The 18,067-nt window shown below is 54.3% G+C and overlaps 9 protein-coding genes across 9 annotated transcripts; 5 read left to right on the forward strand and 4 right to left on the reverse strand.

The window, feature by feature from the left end:
- Positions 1-106: 106 nt before the first annotated feature.
- On the forward strand, positions 107-646 carry M421DRAFT_66640 (uncharacterized protein; the record flags this gene model as incomplete). The annotated part of the gene is made up of 1 exon (XM_033596339.1): positions 107-646. One exon carries the CDS (start codon positions 107-109, stop codon positions 644-646), a length of 540 nt encoding a protein of 179 aa, XP_033446962.1.
- A 939-nt stretch (positions 647-1,585) lies between these two features.
- On the forward strand, positions 1,586-3,422 carry M421DRAFT_205291 (uncharacterized protein). The gene has a single exon (XM_033588157.1). It carries the CDS (start codon positions 2,018-2,020, stop codon positions 3,347-3,349), a length of 1,332 nt encoding a protein of 443 aa, XP_033446963.1. The 5' UTR covers positions 1,586-2,017; the 3' UTR covers positions 3,350-3,422.
- A 1,922-nt stretch (positions 3,423-5,344) lies between these two features.
- Positions 5,345-6,945, forward strand: M421DRAFT_422317 (class II peroxidase). Its single transcript, XM_033593118.1, has 2 exons — positions 5,345-6,158; positions 6,209-6,945. The coding sequence occupies exons 1-2, from the start codon at positions 5,597-5,599 to the stop codon at positions 6,601-6,603; spliced, it is 957 nt and encodes a 318-aa protein (XP_033446964.1). The 5' UTR covers positions 5,345-5,596; the 3' UTR covers positions 6,604-6,945.
- Positions 6,946-7,119: 174 nt separating this feature from the next.
- Positions 7,120-7,559, reverse strand: M421DRAFT_205301 (uncharacterized protein). The gene has a single exon (XM_033588158.1). It carries the CDS (start codon positions 7,449-7,451, stop codon positions 7,206-7,208), a length of 246 nt encoding a protein of 81 aa, XP_033446965.1. The 5' UTR covers positions 7,452-7,559; the 3' UTR covers positions 7,120-7,205.
- A 416-nt stretch (positions 7,560-7,975) lies between these two features.
- On the reverse strand, positions 7,976-9,723 carry M421DRAFT_102150 (uncharacterized protein; the record flags this gene model as incomplete). Its single annotated transcript, XM_033586733.1, has 3 exons — positions 7,976-8,404; positions 8,504-9,289; positions 9,337-9,723. 3 exons carry the CDS (start codon positions 9,721-9,723, stop codon positions 7,976-7,978), a joined length of 1,602 nt encoding a protein of 533 aa, XP_033446966.1.
- A 978-nt stretch (positions 9,724-10,701) lies between these two features.
- Positions 10,702-12,972, forward strand: M421DRAFT_6632 (uncharacterized protein; the record flags this gene model as incomplete). Its single annotated transcript, XM_033596309.1, has 2 exons — positions 10,702-11,168; positions 11,217-12,972. 2 exons carry the CDS (start codon positions 10,702-10,704, stop codon positions 12,970-12,972), a joined length of 2,223 nt encoding a protein of 740 aa, XP_033446967.1.
- A 1,944-nt stretch (positions 12,973-14,916) lies between these two features.
- Positions 14,917-15,686, reverse strand: M421DRAFT_422320 (uncharacterized protein). The gene has a single exon (XM_033593119.1). It carries the CDS (start codon positions 15,639-15,641, stop codon positions 15,294-15,296), a length of 348 nt encoding a protein of 115 aa, XP_033446968.1. The 5' UTR covers positions 15,642-15,686; the 3' UTR covers positions 14,917-15,293.
- An 81-nt stretch (positions 15,687-15,767) lies between these two features.
- M421DRAFT_205416 (uncharacterized protein) lies at positions 15,768-16,141 on the forward strand. The gene has a single exon (XM_033588161.1). The coding sequence runs from the start codon at positions 15,862-15,864 to the stop codon at positions 16,108-16,110; it is 249 nt and encodes an 82-aa protein (XP_033446969.1). The 5' UTR covers positions 15,768-15,861; the 3' UTR covers positions 16,111-16,141.
- A 31-nt stretch (positions 16,142-16,172) lies between these two features.
- On the reverse strand, positions 16,173-17,339 carry M421DRAFT_102151 (P-loop containing nucleoside triphosphate hydrolase protein; the record flags this gene model as incomplete). The annotated part of the gene is made up of 1 exon (XM_033586734.1): positions 16,173-17,339. One exon carries the CDS (start codon positions 17,337-17,339, stop codon positions 16,173-16,175), a length of 1,167 nt encoding a protein of 388 aa, XP_033446970.1.
- Positions 17,340-18,067: the final 728 nt, after the last annotated feature.

Here is an 18,067-nt window from a genome sequence, read left to right on the forward strand (position 1 = left end):
CAGCCTTATGGGAGAGGTGAAGACGCGTTTGGCAGGCGCAGTGCACGCGATCGACAGGCACGAGCTACACAGCAACGGCAATAGCGATGAAGAAGCCGATGCAGAGATGCTGTTGTCCATTGAGGAGCTGCCTCCCCTTCCACGAATGACTGACAAGGCAACCGCCTATGCAGGCTGCTGTCTCGCCCTGAGCAGGCCGCTCGTCGCACACATTCATTCGCTCCTTCCGCCCGCGCCCGCCCTTACGCTCTCCATCGGCAGCGGTTTCGGCCTGCTCGAAGCGCTCCTCATCGCCGTGCCTCATTCGTCGAATATCATAGGCGTCGAGGTCGCGCCGAGCTCAAACACATATTTGCCATCGGCGAACCACCGTGTCGTGCACGGCACGCGCTTTCATGAGCCGCTGGCGACAGAAGCTCAAGCCTGGCTGTTTGTTTACCCGCGGCGCGTGGGCCTTGTCACCGAGTACATAGGTTCTTATGGGAACGATGCGGTTCAGCAAATCACCTGGATTGGTCCACAAGCCGACTGGGACGACTACAAGGGCTGCTTTGTCGACGGCTGGGAGGTGCATACAAAGAGCGCGGACAAAGTCGGTGGCAAGGCTTGGGAATTGATCGCTACTGCCACAAGACCAGCGACTTAGTCTCAGACTTTATACAGCAGGTCAGTCAGCATTCCGCTTGTGGCCTCGCCAGGCACAAAGCTACACTCAGAGCCACAAGCAATGATTCTTAGCGCACGTTTCTACGCAACTGAGCTCTGGAACCGTGGCGCAAAGCTGCGTCTTCCTAGAGATCGTAGCTTCAGCAATGGTCACGTTTGATCCCCACCAATTCGATATCTCAGAGCACAGTACCATGCACTGTTCGCCGTTGGTCTCTTTCCCCTCGAACAAGGTTCTATTCTTGGCCTCTCGGGCGTAGTCCCTGCTATTGTCTTTCTCTTCACCTTGCTTGTTGGACCAAGCAGCACAATAGACAATGGAAATCAACAGTATGCAGCACTCCTCTCGCCCATAATCTTGCGTCTCGCGAAATATTACCAACGCTACATTCTATCGACTTGTTCCCTTCAACAACAATTCCACTATCCGCCGGCATACTACACAAAACGCCTTCACGATAGGGACCGCGCACGAGCCCGCCGACCATGGACAACACCCGCTATCATCAGTGAGGGGACTCTTTGGGCTACTACTCCACTCTTCGCCGCCGCTCATCTCTGGTCATGGCATCCACTCTGGGCAACCGGCATATGGACCGCGTACGGCATCAGCGCACTGTTTCCGCAAGTTGAAGCATTGCTGAGGGAAACGGCCGACTCACCACTGTACTACAACTCCAACCCAGTGCATTCGTCACTCTGCAGGCGCGAGCTTGAAAGTGGATCCTATGAACTACTAACATACGACGGCAAGAACCAAACTACCCGCGTGTTGATCACATCCACCGTGTCGACCACAGATTTCATGATCACAATACAGCCCGCCCAGCAGGACAAGTTGGCTTCAGTCACCATGCTCAATACAACCGAGATCTACACTCCGCCAGCTCTCATCCCAGCCAGTCAGAGGAGTCTTTCAGGCAGTTCCAGCAGCGCCAGCGACCACAGTTCTTCTAGCAGTTCTAGCAATGCTAGCGACTACAGCGACTACAGCGACTACAGCACCTCTGGCACCTCTAGAAGTTCCACTAAAGACACCATGTCACGGGTCCCATCTTCATCGCCTGTACTGAGCGAGAAACCTGCTTCCAAGGACTCTCCATACATTTCGACTTCTTTTACATCATCCACAGGTACGCAATCGTCCACGGAGTCTGGACTTGACTTGTTCCAGTTCCCAATGCCAGCAGTCGTCGGTGATCTCAACGATCATCCTGGGTCTGGATAGTTTGGGTACTTGACACTCGATATCTAGGAAACAGCTCTTGATCACGAGTTGAATGGACGCAAAGTGCGCCTGTGGTTACTGCTCTCAATCCTAATTCTGCTTCCCGCTTTGTACGCGTGGAAGATGGGCGGAGCTCCTGCATCGATTGCTCCTGAATCAGAAGCTCCGGCAGCGAACACTTCAGCTCCAGGCTGCTATTGGCAAACGTTCCTGAATGCTCTGAGGTCAGCGAAAGTACAATCCAATCTGTGGGCTCAAAACCTGGTCTGGGGTGGTGAACATCATGAATATGCCCAAGTCGCGCGGGTGAACGCACTCTGGTTCACCTGCATGGTTGGTGCTCGATATCTACTTTGGCCTCTTCTGGAATGGGGATTATCCGCTGCTCTCACACAGTTCACAAAGTACCACAACTCTGATGCCACAGCTCCAGCACTTGGCTTCACTTCGTCATCTCCGCCAGGTCCTTCTGCCACTGTTGACATCTCGAACAACATCATCACCGCAGCTCTCGATTGGATGCGGCAGATCAATAACCGCACCGCGTCCGCATTTCACACTCGCTCAGATCCGACTGGCTCATATGATCCCTTTTCTACACCATCATCTCGTGTTGAGATCGTGTGCAAATGGATCTTGCGCATGGTCATGTGCCGCAAATTTATGCGCCTGGCGATCTCAAACTCAGCCCTCGGAGACTTTAAAAACTGTTATGATGCAGCGTGGGCACGTCCCATATCACCTTCAGGCACATACAATTCGGCGCTTCACTTTGGCTGGACAGCGTCGATCTGTTCTGTCGTTGAGAGAATCATCATTAGCGGCATGCTGTTCAAACTTTTTCAAGTGCAGGTGCATTCCATCGTGGATCCTATACATCAAGTCGTGGGTTGCCTTCCGTGGTATTCGCGGATTAGCGGCGAACTTTGCCCCTTGTGGGTGTGGAAAGTCAACAGCAGTATCTTCCACATCCTCACTCCTACAGGCCTTTCCGCGGTGATTGCGCTCAATATTTTTGCCCTTGCACATTGGTCTACACCACGAAGAACGAATGCCGGACTAGTGCTTGGGAAGATCGCTACGATCTTGGCCCTTACCCACATCAATAAGTGGTACTCCTTTGTGCCCATGATAGCATTCTACTCGCCGGTCCTGCAGCCGCCCACCCGGTTCATGCTTGCAAAACGCTTTATGCTCAAGACATATCTGCTCGTTGTTCCTATTACATTGCTTCTGAAATTTACATGGGTCACTGGTTCCTACCAGGCTGCAGAGAACTGGATGTTCATAACGGGTACGGCGGTAATCTTGACTTTGGCCAAGGAGTCAGTCGAGCCGAAGTGGAATGCCTTGCTGCAGTGGCTGAGGATTGCGCCGTGGGATATAAATATCGGACGTACGCAGCAGGCTCGAGGAGCAGGGGTGGCTGGTAGAGAAGCTAAGGAAAATGAGTAGGCTTCAGGGTATGAGTCTTCTGTAAACAGGGCCGCTGGCGAGTCGAAGAATGAAATGTTTGAATGACACTAAATTTGGGTGTTCATCGTTAGTACGTAATGGATTGCAAGACCTGAGTGCATTTATAAAGCACAAAGCTTCCGGCAAGTCCATTCGTAGATACCGTGTATTCCAACTTGACCACACACCTTTCTTTGTTTGACGTCGCTTATCTTGGCGTTCGAACGTCTTCACCTCCTGCAGAGCTTACTGCAGCGAGTAACGTCGTTGCCCACTGAACACAACGCTTACCTTGCAAGCAGCCTTCGTGGTTCGGCACCGCAACTGCGTGAAATGCCATTAGCAAAGATCTTCCTGTCGCATCACACTGCAACAACGGCCCAGACCGCTTCTAAGCAGCTCTACAACCTGGCGGCAGATTTGTGACAGATGTGGAGTGTTCAGCCCACAAACACACATAGTGGCTCTCTCTACATTGACTGCACACGAACCAACTTGCTCGTACGGCGTCCTGATCCTAACCAGTGCAATGACAGCCACTCCCTCAGTCTGCTCTTGCACAGTCGGTTAGCGACCTTCAAAATCGCCTGAATGAGTATATTCTCTTCTCCGCACGCGTCGTGCGACAATACAATGTGTTGCATCACTGTGTGCGCGTGGTGTGCAGTCACAGCTTGGTCGGTAGGAGTACGTGTGTGTGGCATTGCAAACATATTCAATTTAAGCTATTCAAATTAAGGCGTTAATGGGGTATTGGTTGGCTACAGATCCGTTTTCCGTTGGAAACGTCGCTGGGCTGTCGTTGGTCTGCGTTGTGCAAACACTGCGTCGTCGAGAGAGCTGCCTCGCGTCCACTGATCACCCCCTACGCTTTCGGGACCTCGCCTTCCAGATCGCATTGTCAGGCGTACACACGAACGCGCCATACCGTGGAAAGGCCCGGGCGAGGCTCGAGAGGGAAAGAGGAGATAATGCTGGGTGTTACATTCGGCAGGCAGGCTCTCGCGGAGCGGCCACCCGCGTCTTTTCATCCACTCTCACAAGCTTCGGGTCCCCTCAAAGTCCGTAAGCAGCAACACTACTGCTTCAGCTAGCCACTTGCGCCATCGAATTACCCACATGAATGCTGGAAGCAGGCCCTGAGCAGCCTTGTAAATTCTGTCCGTCAGCGGTAGCGCGCGTGAGCCCCTGAGTTGTCACCTCCGTGAGAAACAGCTATGCGCCAAAGGCACCTCAAAGTACAACTAAGATCTGCGCGCTGCAAGCCCAAATTCATTAATCCTACGGAATAACAGCTTCTGGAGCAGGATGAAACCAGAGCTGAGTGATCCTCGTCAGGATAACAATGATTTCAAACCCTGAGTCTGTCGAGATTTGCGACTGGCTGTGATGCCGGCCTTCCGGCTGCAGTAAACTCTATTTGGTTTACCGCAAGCCTAGCGAAGGCTTCATCCTCGCCTAAGGCGGCTGGTGCAGGGAACTTCCTTCGCGGGGTCGTAACGATCGTCGTTTGGGTTCGTCCTGCACGCTCACTAAACATGACAACCTGCGAAACAAGATCTTCAGCGCTTATTTTGGAAGCAGAATGTTTCGATTCGGCGGCCCTCGGGTACTAAACAGCTGTTTCTAGAGCTAAAGTGATCTGTCAAGCTGAACTTTACTGGGTGAGCGGGAATCGCTGTGTGACCTGTGCCAACCTCGTGGCATCAGTCATGCCTCCTGCAGCTTCGGAGCTGAAAAGAATACCATGTCTGCTCAATATTGCTAAGAAGCTGGGCTCAATCGATGCGCTGTTGTCACCATATCACGAGGCTGGAGCCACCACATCACTAGGCCGTCGTCACCCTATCGCACCGCAGTGTCGGCATATTTACCTTTTGTCAGACTGCACACAGCTGCCGGTTACGCTTGGCGCTACTCCGTGCTCCACAATGAGAGAAGCTCGAGCCAGTACCCTCATTATCTGCTACACCATGCTAGCGGCTGGCAGATCTATTTCAGCGCATCTTGACATATCTGGCATGGTACCTGGATTTGAACCTACGCCAGTACCATGGCTCCACTGATTACTTCCAGATTGGCCAATTTACGTGAGCACCCATTGAGAAGCGTGAAGATATAAAGGTCTGAGTCTGTTGTCCTTGGAGTATCAGCATCAGTTCGCAGTCGTTCACTTCTCCGGGACTTTTCGATTCTTTATCTCCCCACTTTCGTTGAAGAAGATCTCATAATCATATACCTTACATAATGTACATCTCTCACATCTTCGTAACTGCACTGGCGGCCGCCAGCACTGCACAAGCCTTCAGTATCCAGGAAGAAGCACACAACGCCAATGAGGTTTCCAAGCGCACACTTGGAAATCTCTTAAGCTTACTCTCTGGCCTCATCGGAGGCAACAAGCAGTCTACAGCATGCCCTGCTGTCTGGAATCAGATATCCACCCAGCTCACCGAGCAATTTTTGGCAGATGGCCAGTGCACAGATGCCGCTCGCGCCGCCATCCGTTCGTCCTTCCACGACTGCTTCAACGGCGCTTGCGATGGATCTCTGATCCTCGCTGATGAGTGCTCGAATCAAGAGAACAGGGGCCTCGAGCGTCTCTGTGGAAACCTCAAGACCGTACAGGCCAATACCGGTGTCGGCATGGCCGATCTCATTCAGTTCGCCGCTGCACACGGCGTCAAGACCTGCCCTGGAGGACCTACCGTCCCTGTCAAAGTCGGGCGCAAAGATTCCAGCATCGCAAATGCTCTCGGCGTACTTCCGAATGGCCAAGCTCAGAGCGGCGATCTCATCAAGCTCTTCGGTAAGCACACTCAAACCATATATGCTCATGTCCATGCTAAGAAACTCCAGCATCCAAAGGCTTCTCACCTGTTGATCTTGCCGCCCTCCTCGGCGCCCACACCGCCGCAAAGCAGCGTGTCACCGCTCCGGAGTCGCCAGAAGACCTCGACTCCACAGTCGGTAGATGGGACAACAAATACTTCTCGGAGACTAGGAGTGGCAAGGCACCTTTTACGCTACCCTCGGACAAGAGCGTTGCGCAGAACCCCCTTACTATGATTCCATTCAACACCTTTGCGCTGAGCAAGGGTGCATGGGATGTTGCTTTCGTCAGCGCCATGCAGAGGATGAGCATGCTGGGCGTTAATCAGAAGGGTCTGATCGACTGCACGTCTGCCCTGCCCGGTGGTTCGAGGAAGAGGGACGTACGCAACAGCAATCTTTTCGACAGGCTCAAGTGGTAGATGTTGGTGCTGGTTCTACGCATTTCATGGAGTTCATAAACGTCGGCCTGGACTACTTATTTTTCTTACGCTCACTTTGATGTCTTTCACTAAATTTATGTAATTACTAGGCCTGTGGCCACGATCAGGCCACAATAAAACACTTCACTTACAATGTCATTGCGTATGTTAGTGTTGGCCTTTTGTGAATTCTAGAGCGAGTGTTACGCAGAGTAAGCTGCTTGCGTTTGGATCTGAAAGCCCGGTTCGAGCCACATGTTTACTGTGGTCTCCGGCGAAAGCAGAGTCCCATGGCCAGTGCAGGCAGTGATTAGACAAGGATTTATCGAAGCTTCTACCGAGATTAATAACAGATGCCGCACTAATGAGCGGGCTGCTTTTGTCTTCGCAAGAGAGAAACTCTCTGGGCGTATCTGTTATCTGTTATAAATAGCTGAATGGGGGTCCTGTACACTAGCCCACGCACTGGCCATGGGACTCTACTTTCGCCGGAGACCTTAGTATCATAACTGATCAATAGCCGTGCATTTTAGGCTGGATTGATATTCAGAAGTGTTGCAGCCAAAATAGAGGCAAAATGTACATACATTTGCACCCCTAAATTAGCTGGTAAATAGGCATGATATGTGCTGCGACAAGAAGCTAAAGAGACTATAGGGCAATAAGAGACGACTATACAGAAGCAAAGAGAGTCCCAGAGCTTGGGAGCAAAAGAAGGCGCCATGGCTAAAGAAGGGAAGAAGTCGTGAGCTAAAGACGCAGTTGAGACATCTGCGGGCAAAAAGGAAGTATTTTTGACCTAACCAGGGGTCGCTAGCGGGGCGTATCAGTATTCGAACGCGGGGCATTGGAACGTGTCTTTACTTACAACCTGGAATCTCTTGATAACGGGATAATCGTAGTCAAGCGCCTTGCCATTGGGCCATTAGGCCAATTAGTTGCTTACTAATTGATGGTGTCAGAGCTGGTAGTATAATATATATATATATAATATTTTCTGTCTATAGACTTGAAAGTTTGATCTCTCAAGTGAAACACTGATAGCTCACGAGGGATTTTTCGCTCCGCAGTCGGGCCGACAATCTTTAGCGACCCGGTCTTCCAACCGCCCCACTTCATTATTCCCTCGTGATCTCTAACATCTTTTAATCAAGAATTGCGCTTGCACACCCTGAAGATATTGAGCCTACCTCTACGTATCTTGAATTTGAACTGCCCTGAATGAAATGAAGTTAGGCAACTCTGATCGCAAACGGCAATGAAAGGTGTAAATCTTGAAAGTATGAGTGCTCACTGGAAGCATGCCCGTAGTATCAGGCGGCCGATAAAGGCTGTACGGTATCTTACCCATAATATCGTACCCGTCGTTGGTTCAGTTCATGAAGTCATAAGACTCCTTCAACTTAGCCACTACACCCTGGAATACCGCTCTCTGAAACTGCACATCGTCGAGGCTATTTACTCGCATGCTAAAGTCGCACCGTATACATCTCCTGACTGCATCGCTGTACTTGGTGCCTGCATCATGTGCAAGCTCTTCGGCCGATCTGTCTGCGGTATTGAATCTGGTAAGGAGTTTGATCTGCAAATCGGGCGAGTCTAATGGCCCATCCTCATCCTCGTAAAGTTCGGCGAGTGATTCGCCGTACCAAAGTTCGATCAACGCCACACCTAACGCAAAGAGAGTTTGATTCCGTATCATGCGCCCCAGCTGCTTTGGCATTGTTGGTTGCGATGGAGTAGAGCCAGTGTCAAGTCCAGACGATACGAATGGCTGATCGTAAGCTGAACATCCGGGCCGCTCCACGAAGTAGATGCAATCGATGCCCCAATTATCGTCGAGTCAAGGTGTTCCACGGAGCTGCAGGACGCTTGAAGCAAGAATAACAGCTAATCTTACGCGGTCACGTTTTGGGAACCGCCGTCCGCGTCGCAAGGCCTTTCGTAACGTGGACACTGACCATTGTTCGGTGTCCTGTGGCAACGTCCTTGTCAGATAGATCCTCAATCCGTACTTTTGCTTCGCTATCACCCTTTCGAGAAGCGTCAAACAAACGTCCCTCTGAGGCTTCTGAAGTGTTTGAATAGCTGAACACAGGTCCTTGATCGGTTCAAGATTTGGTTCTGGCTCCGACGCTGCCTTGACCGCCTGTTTCGCTTGCGATACAAAGCGAACGCCCTTGCCGCTGTGAACATGATATCCAGCTGTCGGCACTGGTTGTTCTCGTGTGACATGAATGTCGGCTTCGTCCCAGATCCACCGGCTGACGCCGAGCACTGATACTGGGGCTCGTTGGTGTCCAAACTGGAAGAGGACGTGGAACGGGTCACGCATCCTTGCATCATTATCATCGTCGTCATCGTCATCGTCATCGCTCGAGGCGTCGTCTATTCGAGGCTCCAGTCGTAAGCTCACTGCATGACTTGATTGACAAGAACATGTCCATCCCGAACTTAGAATTGAGTAGAAGCCTTGCGCGCGCTCATTGATGCTTCTAAAATTTGGTGTCGATATACGTTCAGCATGTTGCTGGTTCTCGATATGCAGTCTCTGGAACGTCAATCGATGCAGTGCCGTATTCGCATGCCGGATGGTATTGATCAAGTCAGCATAGTCTGATTTGCTCAGACTGAATCTCAGGCGCTTGTAGTGTTCTTTGAAAGCTTGCGGCTGTGAGAATTGAGGCTACGGTGTGTCAGCAGAGCGACCACATATTGAGAAGGCGGTCATACCTGGCCCGATTTACCCAGCCTCAACCTTTCTTTGAACTTCTCGGTCGTAGTCTGTAACTTGAGGATGGTGGTGAGGTAAGACTCGTAGCTTGTATCGAGGCGCCTTTTCAGCTTGCGCTCAAAGCTTGCCGTCTTCCACAGCTCGCCACCAGGATTCGCAAGGAACTCCGCGACATCTTTGGCTTCAACGACACCCAACAACAACGTCTCGATGCTGTTCTGGTAGACAGCACTTTCCGCTGTCAAATCGTCCAGAAGGCTATTGACCTCCTCACGATACTTCCAGAATCGTTTTGTTACGGCGATGCCCTCAGCGTAGAGTTGCAGCCCAGCAAGGAGTAAGGGCATGGCGCTGAGGACCAACCCTGCGACTTCGACACCGGACATCGTGGCGAGAGAGACTACGGTATATGCGCGTGGGAAGTTCGGAGGTGGTGGTGATAGGGAGGACTTCCAAACAGTCTTATGAAAAATGGACGCAGAGTCGACAGGCCTCGATGGTCATGACCGATATGCTGCCTTGATGCGTCGATTCTCTAAAGAGCGAAGATGATCTTTCACTTAAAAAACGAAGAGAGACGCGACAAAACCAGCTCATGCGGCAAGTTCGAAGCGGGGTCTTGCAGGTGTGGCCCCCACGGCTGACATCTCATGTACGCACGTCACTGAAGCGAAGAAGAACACCTTCACAGCATCAGCCCCGCGTCACTTCGATATTTTCCACGAAGGCTTTCTGTTTGACCTTCAAACCGTTCCCAAAGCCGTGATCGGTTAGGCATGAATTCCACAGTAGCAGTCGCGCCTATATCTACGGCTGTAGACGGCTGCGCGCGCAGCTTTCTCAGCCTTGCAGAGAGTCTTCGACAGCCTACCCAATATACCGAGCAAGTGGCATTTGAGGCTATCGTGGATGAGTTTGGTCGCTTCAAACTATGGTGAGGGGCGATCCTCTGATATGCAATTGCATCTAATGATTGTAGGGCGGGTAACATTGCAGCTCACAGAAAGGGTCAGCACGTGTTTAAGATATGTACTGCTTAATAAATGCTAATACATGGTGTTGAAGGTCGCCGTTCTCTGGAGTATAGACTCCGAGATGCCGCTCAGTTAAAGGCAGAGACTAATGCGCTACTTGCATCGCTGGCAAAGGCGCTGAACAACTGTAAGTTTGTGGCTACTCACGATCGCTTGCACATTCTTATCATTGTAGCGCTGGCTATCGTGGAAGAGAAAAGCGTCCCATGGGATGAAGAAACGTATTCTGATTCCGATTCCGACTCCGACGATGGTAATGACGACAAGCTGCAAGGCGATACGGAGCTGCGACAGCTCTATGCTAGCATCAAATCTAATATAACATCCCTCATGCGTCTATCTATGGCGATACAGGAGCCCGCGCCGAACCGACAAGCAAGATGCATCGATAAATCTCACTTCGAGCTGCACGACGTACTACACGTTCAAGCAAAATTCCCTTTTGCGCCGCAGTATCTGTCCGAACGGCTCGGTCGAGCCGTATCAAGTCGAAGACAATATTTCACGTACCGGGAACTGCACCACGACAAGCTAGCAAAAGGCGTTGACAAGCTAGGTCTGGAGGCCGCCAAGACCGAGTTCACAGCCAGCTCAACAGAAGCCACAACGCTTCGACGGGCCGACAGCCTTAGCATCATGGATGGCGACGACGATGCTTTATCCATGACATCCTATGCAACTTCCGTCAACGCTACATTGAGAGCCCCAAATCTGCCCAAGGAAGCTCGCGAGAAGGAGCATTACAACTGCCCATTGTGTTACGGCCTGGTGGCTATACATACGACAACAGCTTGGAAGTGAGTCAAATCTTGAAAAAATCTGTCGATCCTCGCTAACCCACGAAGACGGCACGTATATCAAGACCTACACCCATACTGTTGCACGTACAAAGAATGCAGCACTGCCGACAGGCTCTACGACTCGCGCCACGCTTGGTTCGCGCACGAGGTGGAAGCACACCGCTCAATTTTCCAGTGTGTTGAGGGTTGCCTCGAAGGGTTCGAGATTGAAAGAGACTTTGAAGATCACGTCAGATCGCGGCATGAGGATCTCGCAGCGCCGGGCATGTTTTCAGCACTCAAGAGGACTTCGATCAAAAGCCCCGCCCTCACGGATATGACGACATGCGGCCTGTGCAACAAACGTATGTCGCTCCGCGCTCTCCAGAAACACCTCGGTCATCATCACGAACAGCTCGCGCTGTTTGCGATTCCGTCGAATCTAGATGAAACAGTAGATGATGAGGGTGAGGAAGAGCAGGGTTCGCTACTGAAGAGTGGAGTAGCTGAGGAGGACAACGACGAGGAAGTGACCGACACAAGCGACGCCTCCGGTGCAGAAGACTTAGTCATCGGTGATGATGTGGAAAAAGCGATTTCGGGCTACCACTCTTTTGCAAAGAGCGGAGGAGTTCAACTCGACAATAAGGCAGAGGGAGCAACGCCAGATGAGGAGCTGAACAAAGTGGGGGAGGTTCCTGGCACCGAGGCGGAGGTACAAGGAGGAAAGGACAACACCGGGATGGGAATGAACGCCATGCTCAACGCCCAAGGAATTCAGGACCATGGCGGCGGTCGGAATCACGACGACTCTGAAGAGAATGAGTGGTACTCCTTGGCTAACTATCACGACGCTCGCAATGTTCGTAAATCACAGCCGGGTGAGCAGTTCGCTCGCCGCACCTCTGAGACCCTCGCCCCGGAACGCTACTACGCAAGTGACCTGCACCAAAGTAGGCATGCAGGTCCAGCGCCTAGACCCGAAGATAGCGGTGCTGAGCCCAGAACTCGTCAACTGCTAGAAGATTGGGGTTCTGAGGACGGGGTTCACAAGCACGAGCTTCAAATGGAAAAGAATCGCGAGGCTCAGCGCAAATCCAGGATGGAAGTAGCAGAGCAAATAGATAGAGACGCGGCAGATGCTTTAATTGAAGCAGATGAACGCGACCTGGAAGACGCAGACAGGCGCGAAAGAACGAGAAGGCGGGAGATGCTCAAATTTAGCGAGTTTATGGCAGGAGGAAAGGATGCTGAAGCACGGATTCGACATGTTGAGGAACGCATTCGCGCAGACTTGGAACTGGAACGCGAGAGGGAACAAACGCTTGGTGGACCCAAGGCGAAAGCACAGAAAGAGCAAAGCGAGAGGGGTACGGAACGCGAGAGGACGATACTCACTGAATTCGAGCAAGAACAGAAAGATCGAGCGTGGACGGGAGACGAATTCGAGACACCCATACGTAGGCGCCTCCAACAATTCAACCACCAAGCCAACATGGTTCCACATAATCCGCAACCCGTCTACGCAAAGATCCGGAGAGAGTACCTCGACATCGAAACCCTCCATTACTATGATATCCCGTATAGGATCGACGATGACCCGAACTACATCATCGTGCTGAGGGAGATGGACCCTAAAGAGACAGACATCCTGTTTGAGCACACGCGCCGCCTTCGCAGCAATCATGGGGATCGGTTGTTCGTCGAAGCAGACGGAAGGTCTCGTATTGGGAAAAAGAAGGCGCGATCGAGGGATCGCGAACCATCCCGGGGACCTGGAGATTCGAACAACGTTACTCTCGGAGAAATGTTCTTTAGATGAGGGATTTTTTCTGCAAATTACAAGTGAGCGGTGACTTTCACGCCAAGAGCAAGATGAAATGGGAAGAAGAACAATGCCAGTGTTGAATGAAATGGGAAGAAGAACAATGCCAGTGTTGAGGACAGCGAGATGCGTTCCTAATGAGGCATCTCCACGTATCACTCGACGCACGCATGGAGCTGACAGAGCGCAAATATAGCATGAGTACGACTTGTGGCCTGCCAACCAGTGAGGTCAGCTGAGGACATGTAGTGCGCTAACCGCAAGCAGAGAACGGCTGAGCGGCTTAGCGCCGCGGCGTCAGCCCTACGCAGGATGCCTGCTAGCGGCCGCGGCAGTCGCGTGTGTCCGATGGGATCGAGGGGAAACGTGGTGCCTATTCTTGGGGGCCGTGTCGAGTGCAGATGGAGGCTGTTTGTGATTGTGGCCTTGTGCTTGTCGCTGTTGTGGCCCCGGGGTGTGTCTGCGATGTGCGCTGTGTACCACCAGGATGCAAATATGGCATGCCAAATATATAATGCGAGAGAGAGGCTTTGCGGATGCTGTGCCTGGATGATTGCCTTGTCGATGTATTCGTGGTCCCGGGCATGTTTGACGACGTTGAAACCTCATTGCTGATGCATCCACCTGCTAAGGCTGATTACATTTGCGGCATATCCTCTAGTCTAAGCTCGCGTTTGGCAGCGGCCGCCATCCCAATCTGGGTGCGCCGCGACCAGCGCTGGCGGGTACCTGAGGCACAGTCGAACAGGGAGCGCAGACACTCGTCAACAAATAGTGCACGCCGTCCCCGCGATGCTAAGATGCCAGGCATTGACGTGGCGCGTGCGTGCGAGAAGACGTCGGAGAGCCGTTGGTCAAAGACACGCCGGCGCACCGCTCGTCGAAAGCTGGAAACAGGACGCTCTTGCAGCGCCATGCGCTGCATTGCCTCGACCGGGAACACGACGACTGCAGCGATTCAGCGACCGGAATACTCCAGCCTTGGGGCGGCCTCTATCAAATGGTCGGCAAGACTGCAACGTCGCGCAAATCAAGAACTTCGTGGCAGCACATGGCCTTGCGGGCCCTTTGCTCGTCGCCGCAGTCTGAAAGACAACCCGTTAAAGACGCAGCTGCACGACCCGAGAATGAGACACTCGCATGCCCAGAAGCGGCAATACAGCAGTGTCCCAGAAGCGGCATTACAGCAGTGTCCCAGAAGCGGCATTACAGCAGTGTCCCAAAGCAGCGGTTCCCGGTTCCATTGCGGCTCTCGCTCGCTAATCGCGGCGCAGCTCACACGAAGACGGGAACGCGGTTGTGTAGCAGACATGAAACGAGCGTCCTATTCGCGGGCTGGTGAGCAGATGAAATGCGCAGGGCGATGCTGATGACTGTGTCGTGCGCGCCAAGAACGAATGACAAAGCGGACGTGCGCGTCAGAGATGCGATTTCGATTCCGTGTGCCTGGGGGGAAGCGTCGAGCGCGTGTTTGCGAGGACTCGTCGAGAGTCGAGAGCGCGCTCTGCCTAGGTCGAGGTGAGGTGCAGGCAGCACTCGTCCTGGCGCACTGCAGCAGCCCCAATACCGCCAGCACCCTTTGTGTTTCTATTCCAACCGCAGTACTTCGTGCCGAACTGTCCACCCGTCTTCCCCGATCAGCACAATACACTTCAGGGTCCAGCACCCCTGTCACGGTCATCAGCCGCACGCGCACGGCCCCTCCCAAATGTGGCAGGGCAGAGCACACATGCCAATTTAGTCCCCAGCGCCGGCGCAGTGTGTAATGCACCGATGAACGACTCGCAGGACAGCGGGTCTTGCGCGTTCTGACAAGCCGGCTCGATGCAGTGCCGGAGGCTAGCGAGCGCGCTGCGGGATTGGTGTGTGGGACGCGTGGTGATATAAAAGATGCCTGGTTAGGCAAACGGTAAAGGAAGCATCAAGTCACCAACCAGTACACAGCGAGAGGCCGTTTATTCGCATTTCAAACTGTATAAGACTGTTGCATTCTCAGAGACTGGTGGTTGTTTGTATCTTTACATTTCATCTTCTATCTGCTATTTCCGCGGTCTTTGTTGCGTAAAGACTTGCTCGATTACATACGATCGGGACCACGATACATGTTCATCTCCTCCAGATAATGGGCCGAGGCGGATACAACTAGAGCACTCCAAGCTCACAACAAGCTACCCCGTTCGCTCAACGCTCACAACAGGCTACCCCGTTCGCTCAACGCTCACAACAAGCCACCCCGTTCGCTCAACGCTCACAACAAGCCACCCCGGTCGCTCAACGCTCACAACAAGCCACTCGGAACCCCTCGCTCGCTCACCGACTTAGCCAAGAGACTGCTCCAGCACCTCCAAGCACGCAGGAAACCCACGCTCAAGATGGCTGGCCGCGGAGGATACAACTAGGCGCCACGCCCATCTCCCTCGACCTCGCACATCATTCTCCTTTATCCCCAAGATCCCCGGCCTCGGCTGTGTATTTGTACCTGTACCTGTGCCTGGACCTGTACCTGTGCCTGGACCTGGACCTGGACCTAGACCTGTACCTGTACCTGTACCTGTACCTGTGCCTGTGCCTGTGCCTGGACCTGTACCTGGACCTAGACCTAGACCTGTACCTGTACCTGGACGATCCCGTCTGTCGCGTGTACAGTGAGCTGTTTTTAGCGGCATGTTTTTGGTGATGATATCAAGCGGTGTTGGCATAAGCGGATAGCGGAGTTTTCATCTCGTTTATACCCAGACGACCGGCTCTTCAAGAGCAATGCATTGGCGGCGTTACCGGATTACGGGGCGTTGGTTGTTTGTTTCGTTGCATTCTGTTGTGTTGCTAGATGACTAGTCCATGTTTGTTTGTGCGCCCTGGCGGTGTACAGTACTCTCGAATGAATAGATGCAAGATGCGAGATGCAAGATGCAAGATGCGAGATGCAAAATGCGAGATGCAAGATGCGAGATGCGAGATGCGAGATGCAATATGCAAAATGCGAGATGCAAGACGCAAGATGCAAAATGCGAGATGCAAAATGCGAGATGCAAGATACTGAGCGCTGCAATGCCGTTGCACGTTGTGGTGCACGTTGTGGTGCACCTTGACGATGCGCGTGCTTACTTTCCTACGCAGAACCTGGAATCGAGTTAGCGACATGTGCATGCGTCCCCCACAGAGGCCTGGGTGTCTCGGCGCCTGAGCCAAAAGGATGCTTACTTTTCGAAAACTACACCCAGCACCTCCTCGACATCGCCCCCCTCTCCCCTCCCGGTGATCCGCGCCAGCGCGTCGGCGGCGCTGCGCAGACTCTCGGCGGCAAGCACAATGTCCACGTCAAAGTCGCCCGCTGCGTCGGCGAGGAAGGAGTCGAGGTGGGCGAGGCATTCGGAGACGAGGATGCGCTGGCGCTCTGTTGCGCCGAGGGACTCTTGCCAGAGGGAGGGGTCAGGGTCAGGGTCAGAGGGGTCAGAGGAGGGGTCAGAGCCAGAATCAGAGCCAGAGTCGGGGACGAGGGCGGCAGTCATGTCGCAAAAGGTACGGGTGAGGGTGGAGAGGAAGGCTTGTATGTTCCCGGGGTCTTTTGGAAGTGGGGTCGAGGCGTCGACGCAGGAGATGAAGGAGACATGCGCGGCGGCGATGCCGAGGGTCGAGTGCAGCTGTGCTCTCCATGCGTCTTCGACGCCGGGTGTTGAGGGGAGCTGGTCGATCTTGTTCACGGCGACGAGCACGTTGATGCCCGAGTCGATGCACTGCTTCGCCGTCTCTGCGACTTCCGGGTCCATGTCTGCCGTGGCGTCCTGGACGACAATCAGGACGTCCGACTCGAGGGCCCGCTGTTTGGCGCGCCTGATGCCCTCCTGCTCGACTGCGCCGACCCCGTCTGCTCCGACCAGGCCAGGCCTGCGCAGGCCGGCCATGTCTCCGATCCGGACCAGCCAGCCGGCCAGATCGAGGCTGACGTCGACAATGTCTCGCGTTGTGCCAGCTTCGTGCGAGACAATGGCCGCCTCTCGGCCGACGATGCGATTCAGCAGGCTGCTCTTGCCGGCGTTGGGGGCGCCGACGAGGGCCACGGCGATGCCGTTGCGGAGCAGCTCGCCGCGCACGGCGTTGGCGACGTGCGCCTCCATGTGGGCGCGCAGGACGCGGACCCGGTCGGCGACGGACGCGCACAGCTGCACGGGCGACTCGTCAAAGTGCTGGTCCTCGGAGAAGTCGATCAGCGCCTCCAGCTCGCCGCGGGCAGCCAGCAGGTGCGTGCGCCACTGCTCGTAGCGGGCAGCCAGCGACGAGATTGTGCCGCCGACCGCCACGCGGCGCTGCTGCTCGGTCGCGGCCGACAGCGTCTCGCCCAGCGACTCGATCTGCGGCAGGTCCATGCGGTGGTTGGCAAAGGCGCGGCGCGTGAACTCGCCCGGCTCAGCATATCGTATCGGCTGCGGTGCGGCGCACTGGGCAATGGCAGCCAGCACGGCGCGCACAATCGCGGGGCCGCCGTGGACGTGCAGCTCGAGCACGTCCTCGCCCGTGGCCGTCGTCGGGCTGGGGAAGAAGAGGACGAGGGCGGCCGAGTCGAGCAGCGTCGCGGGCGACGGCGGCTGGTCGGGGCGGTACAGCTTGCGGACGGTGGCACGGCGGGGCCTGGGGAGTGCCGTCGCGGGACAGAGCGCCGAGTAGACCTAGGGGCGCATCAGAACAGCTGCGGGGGGTTTGGCGGGGTGGTGCAGCGCCGACCTGCCTGCACGCGGGCCCTGAGACGCGGATGACGGCGATGGCAGCCTTGCCCGACGCCGTGGAGAGGGCGAAGATGGTCGGCTCGTCGAGGTGGGATCGGAACTGGCGCTGCTGCGCGACGACACGGCGCGACGGCTGCGCGACGACACGACGCGACGGCTGCGAGACGACACGACGCGACGGCTGCGAGACGACACGGCGCGACGGCTGCGAGACGACACGGCTCGCGGCATTCGCACACAGTCGCTGCAGGCGTGCGCCAGTCGCCGGTCGCTTGCTGCAGCGCAGCGGTGCAGTGAGCGCTCGCATGCGGAGAGTTGGTGCGGGTCGCGCAGGAGAGTTGGTGCGGGTCGCGCAGTCGGGGAGTCGAGCA

This window comes from Didymella exigua (assembly GCF_010094145.1).
Source record: "Didymella exigua CBS 183.55 unplaced genomic scaffold M421scaffold_20, whole genome shotgun sequence".
In the NCBI taxonomy this organism is placed as follows: Eukaryota; Fungi; Ascomycota; class Dothideomycetes; order Pleosporales; family Didymellaceae; genus Didymella; species Didymella exigua.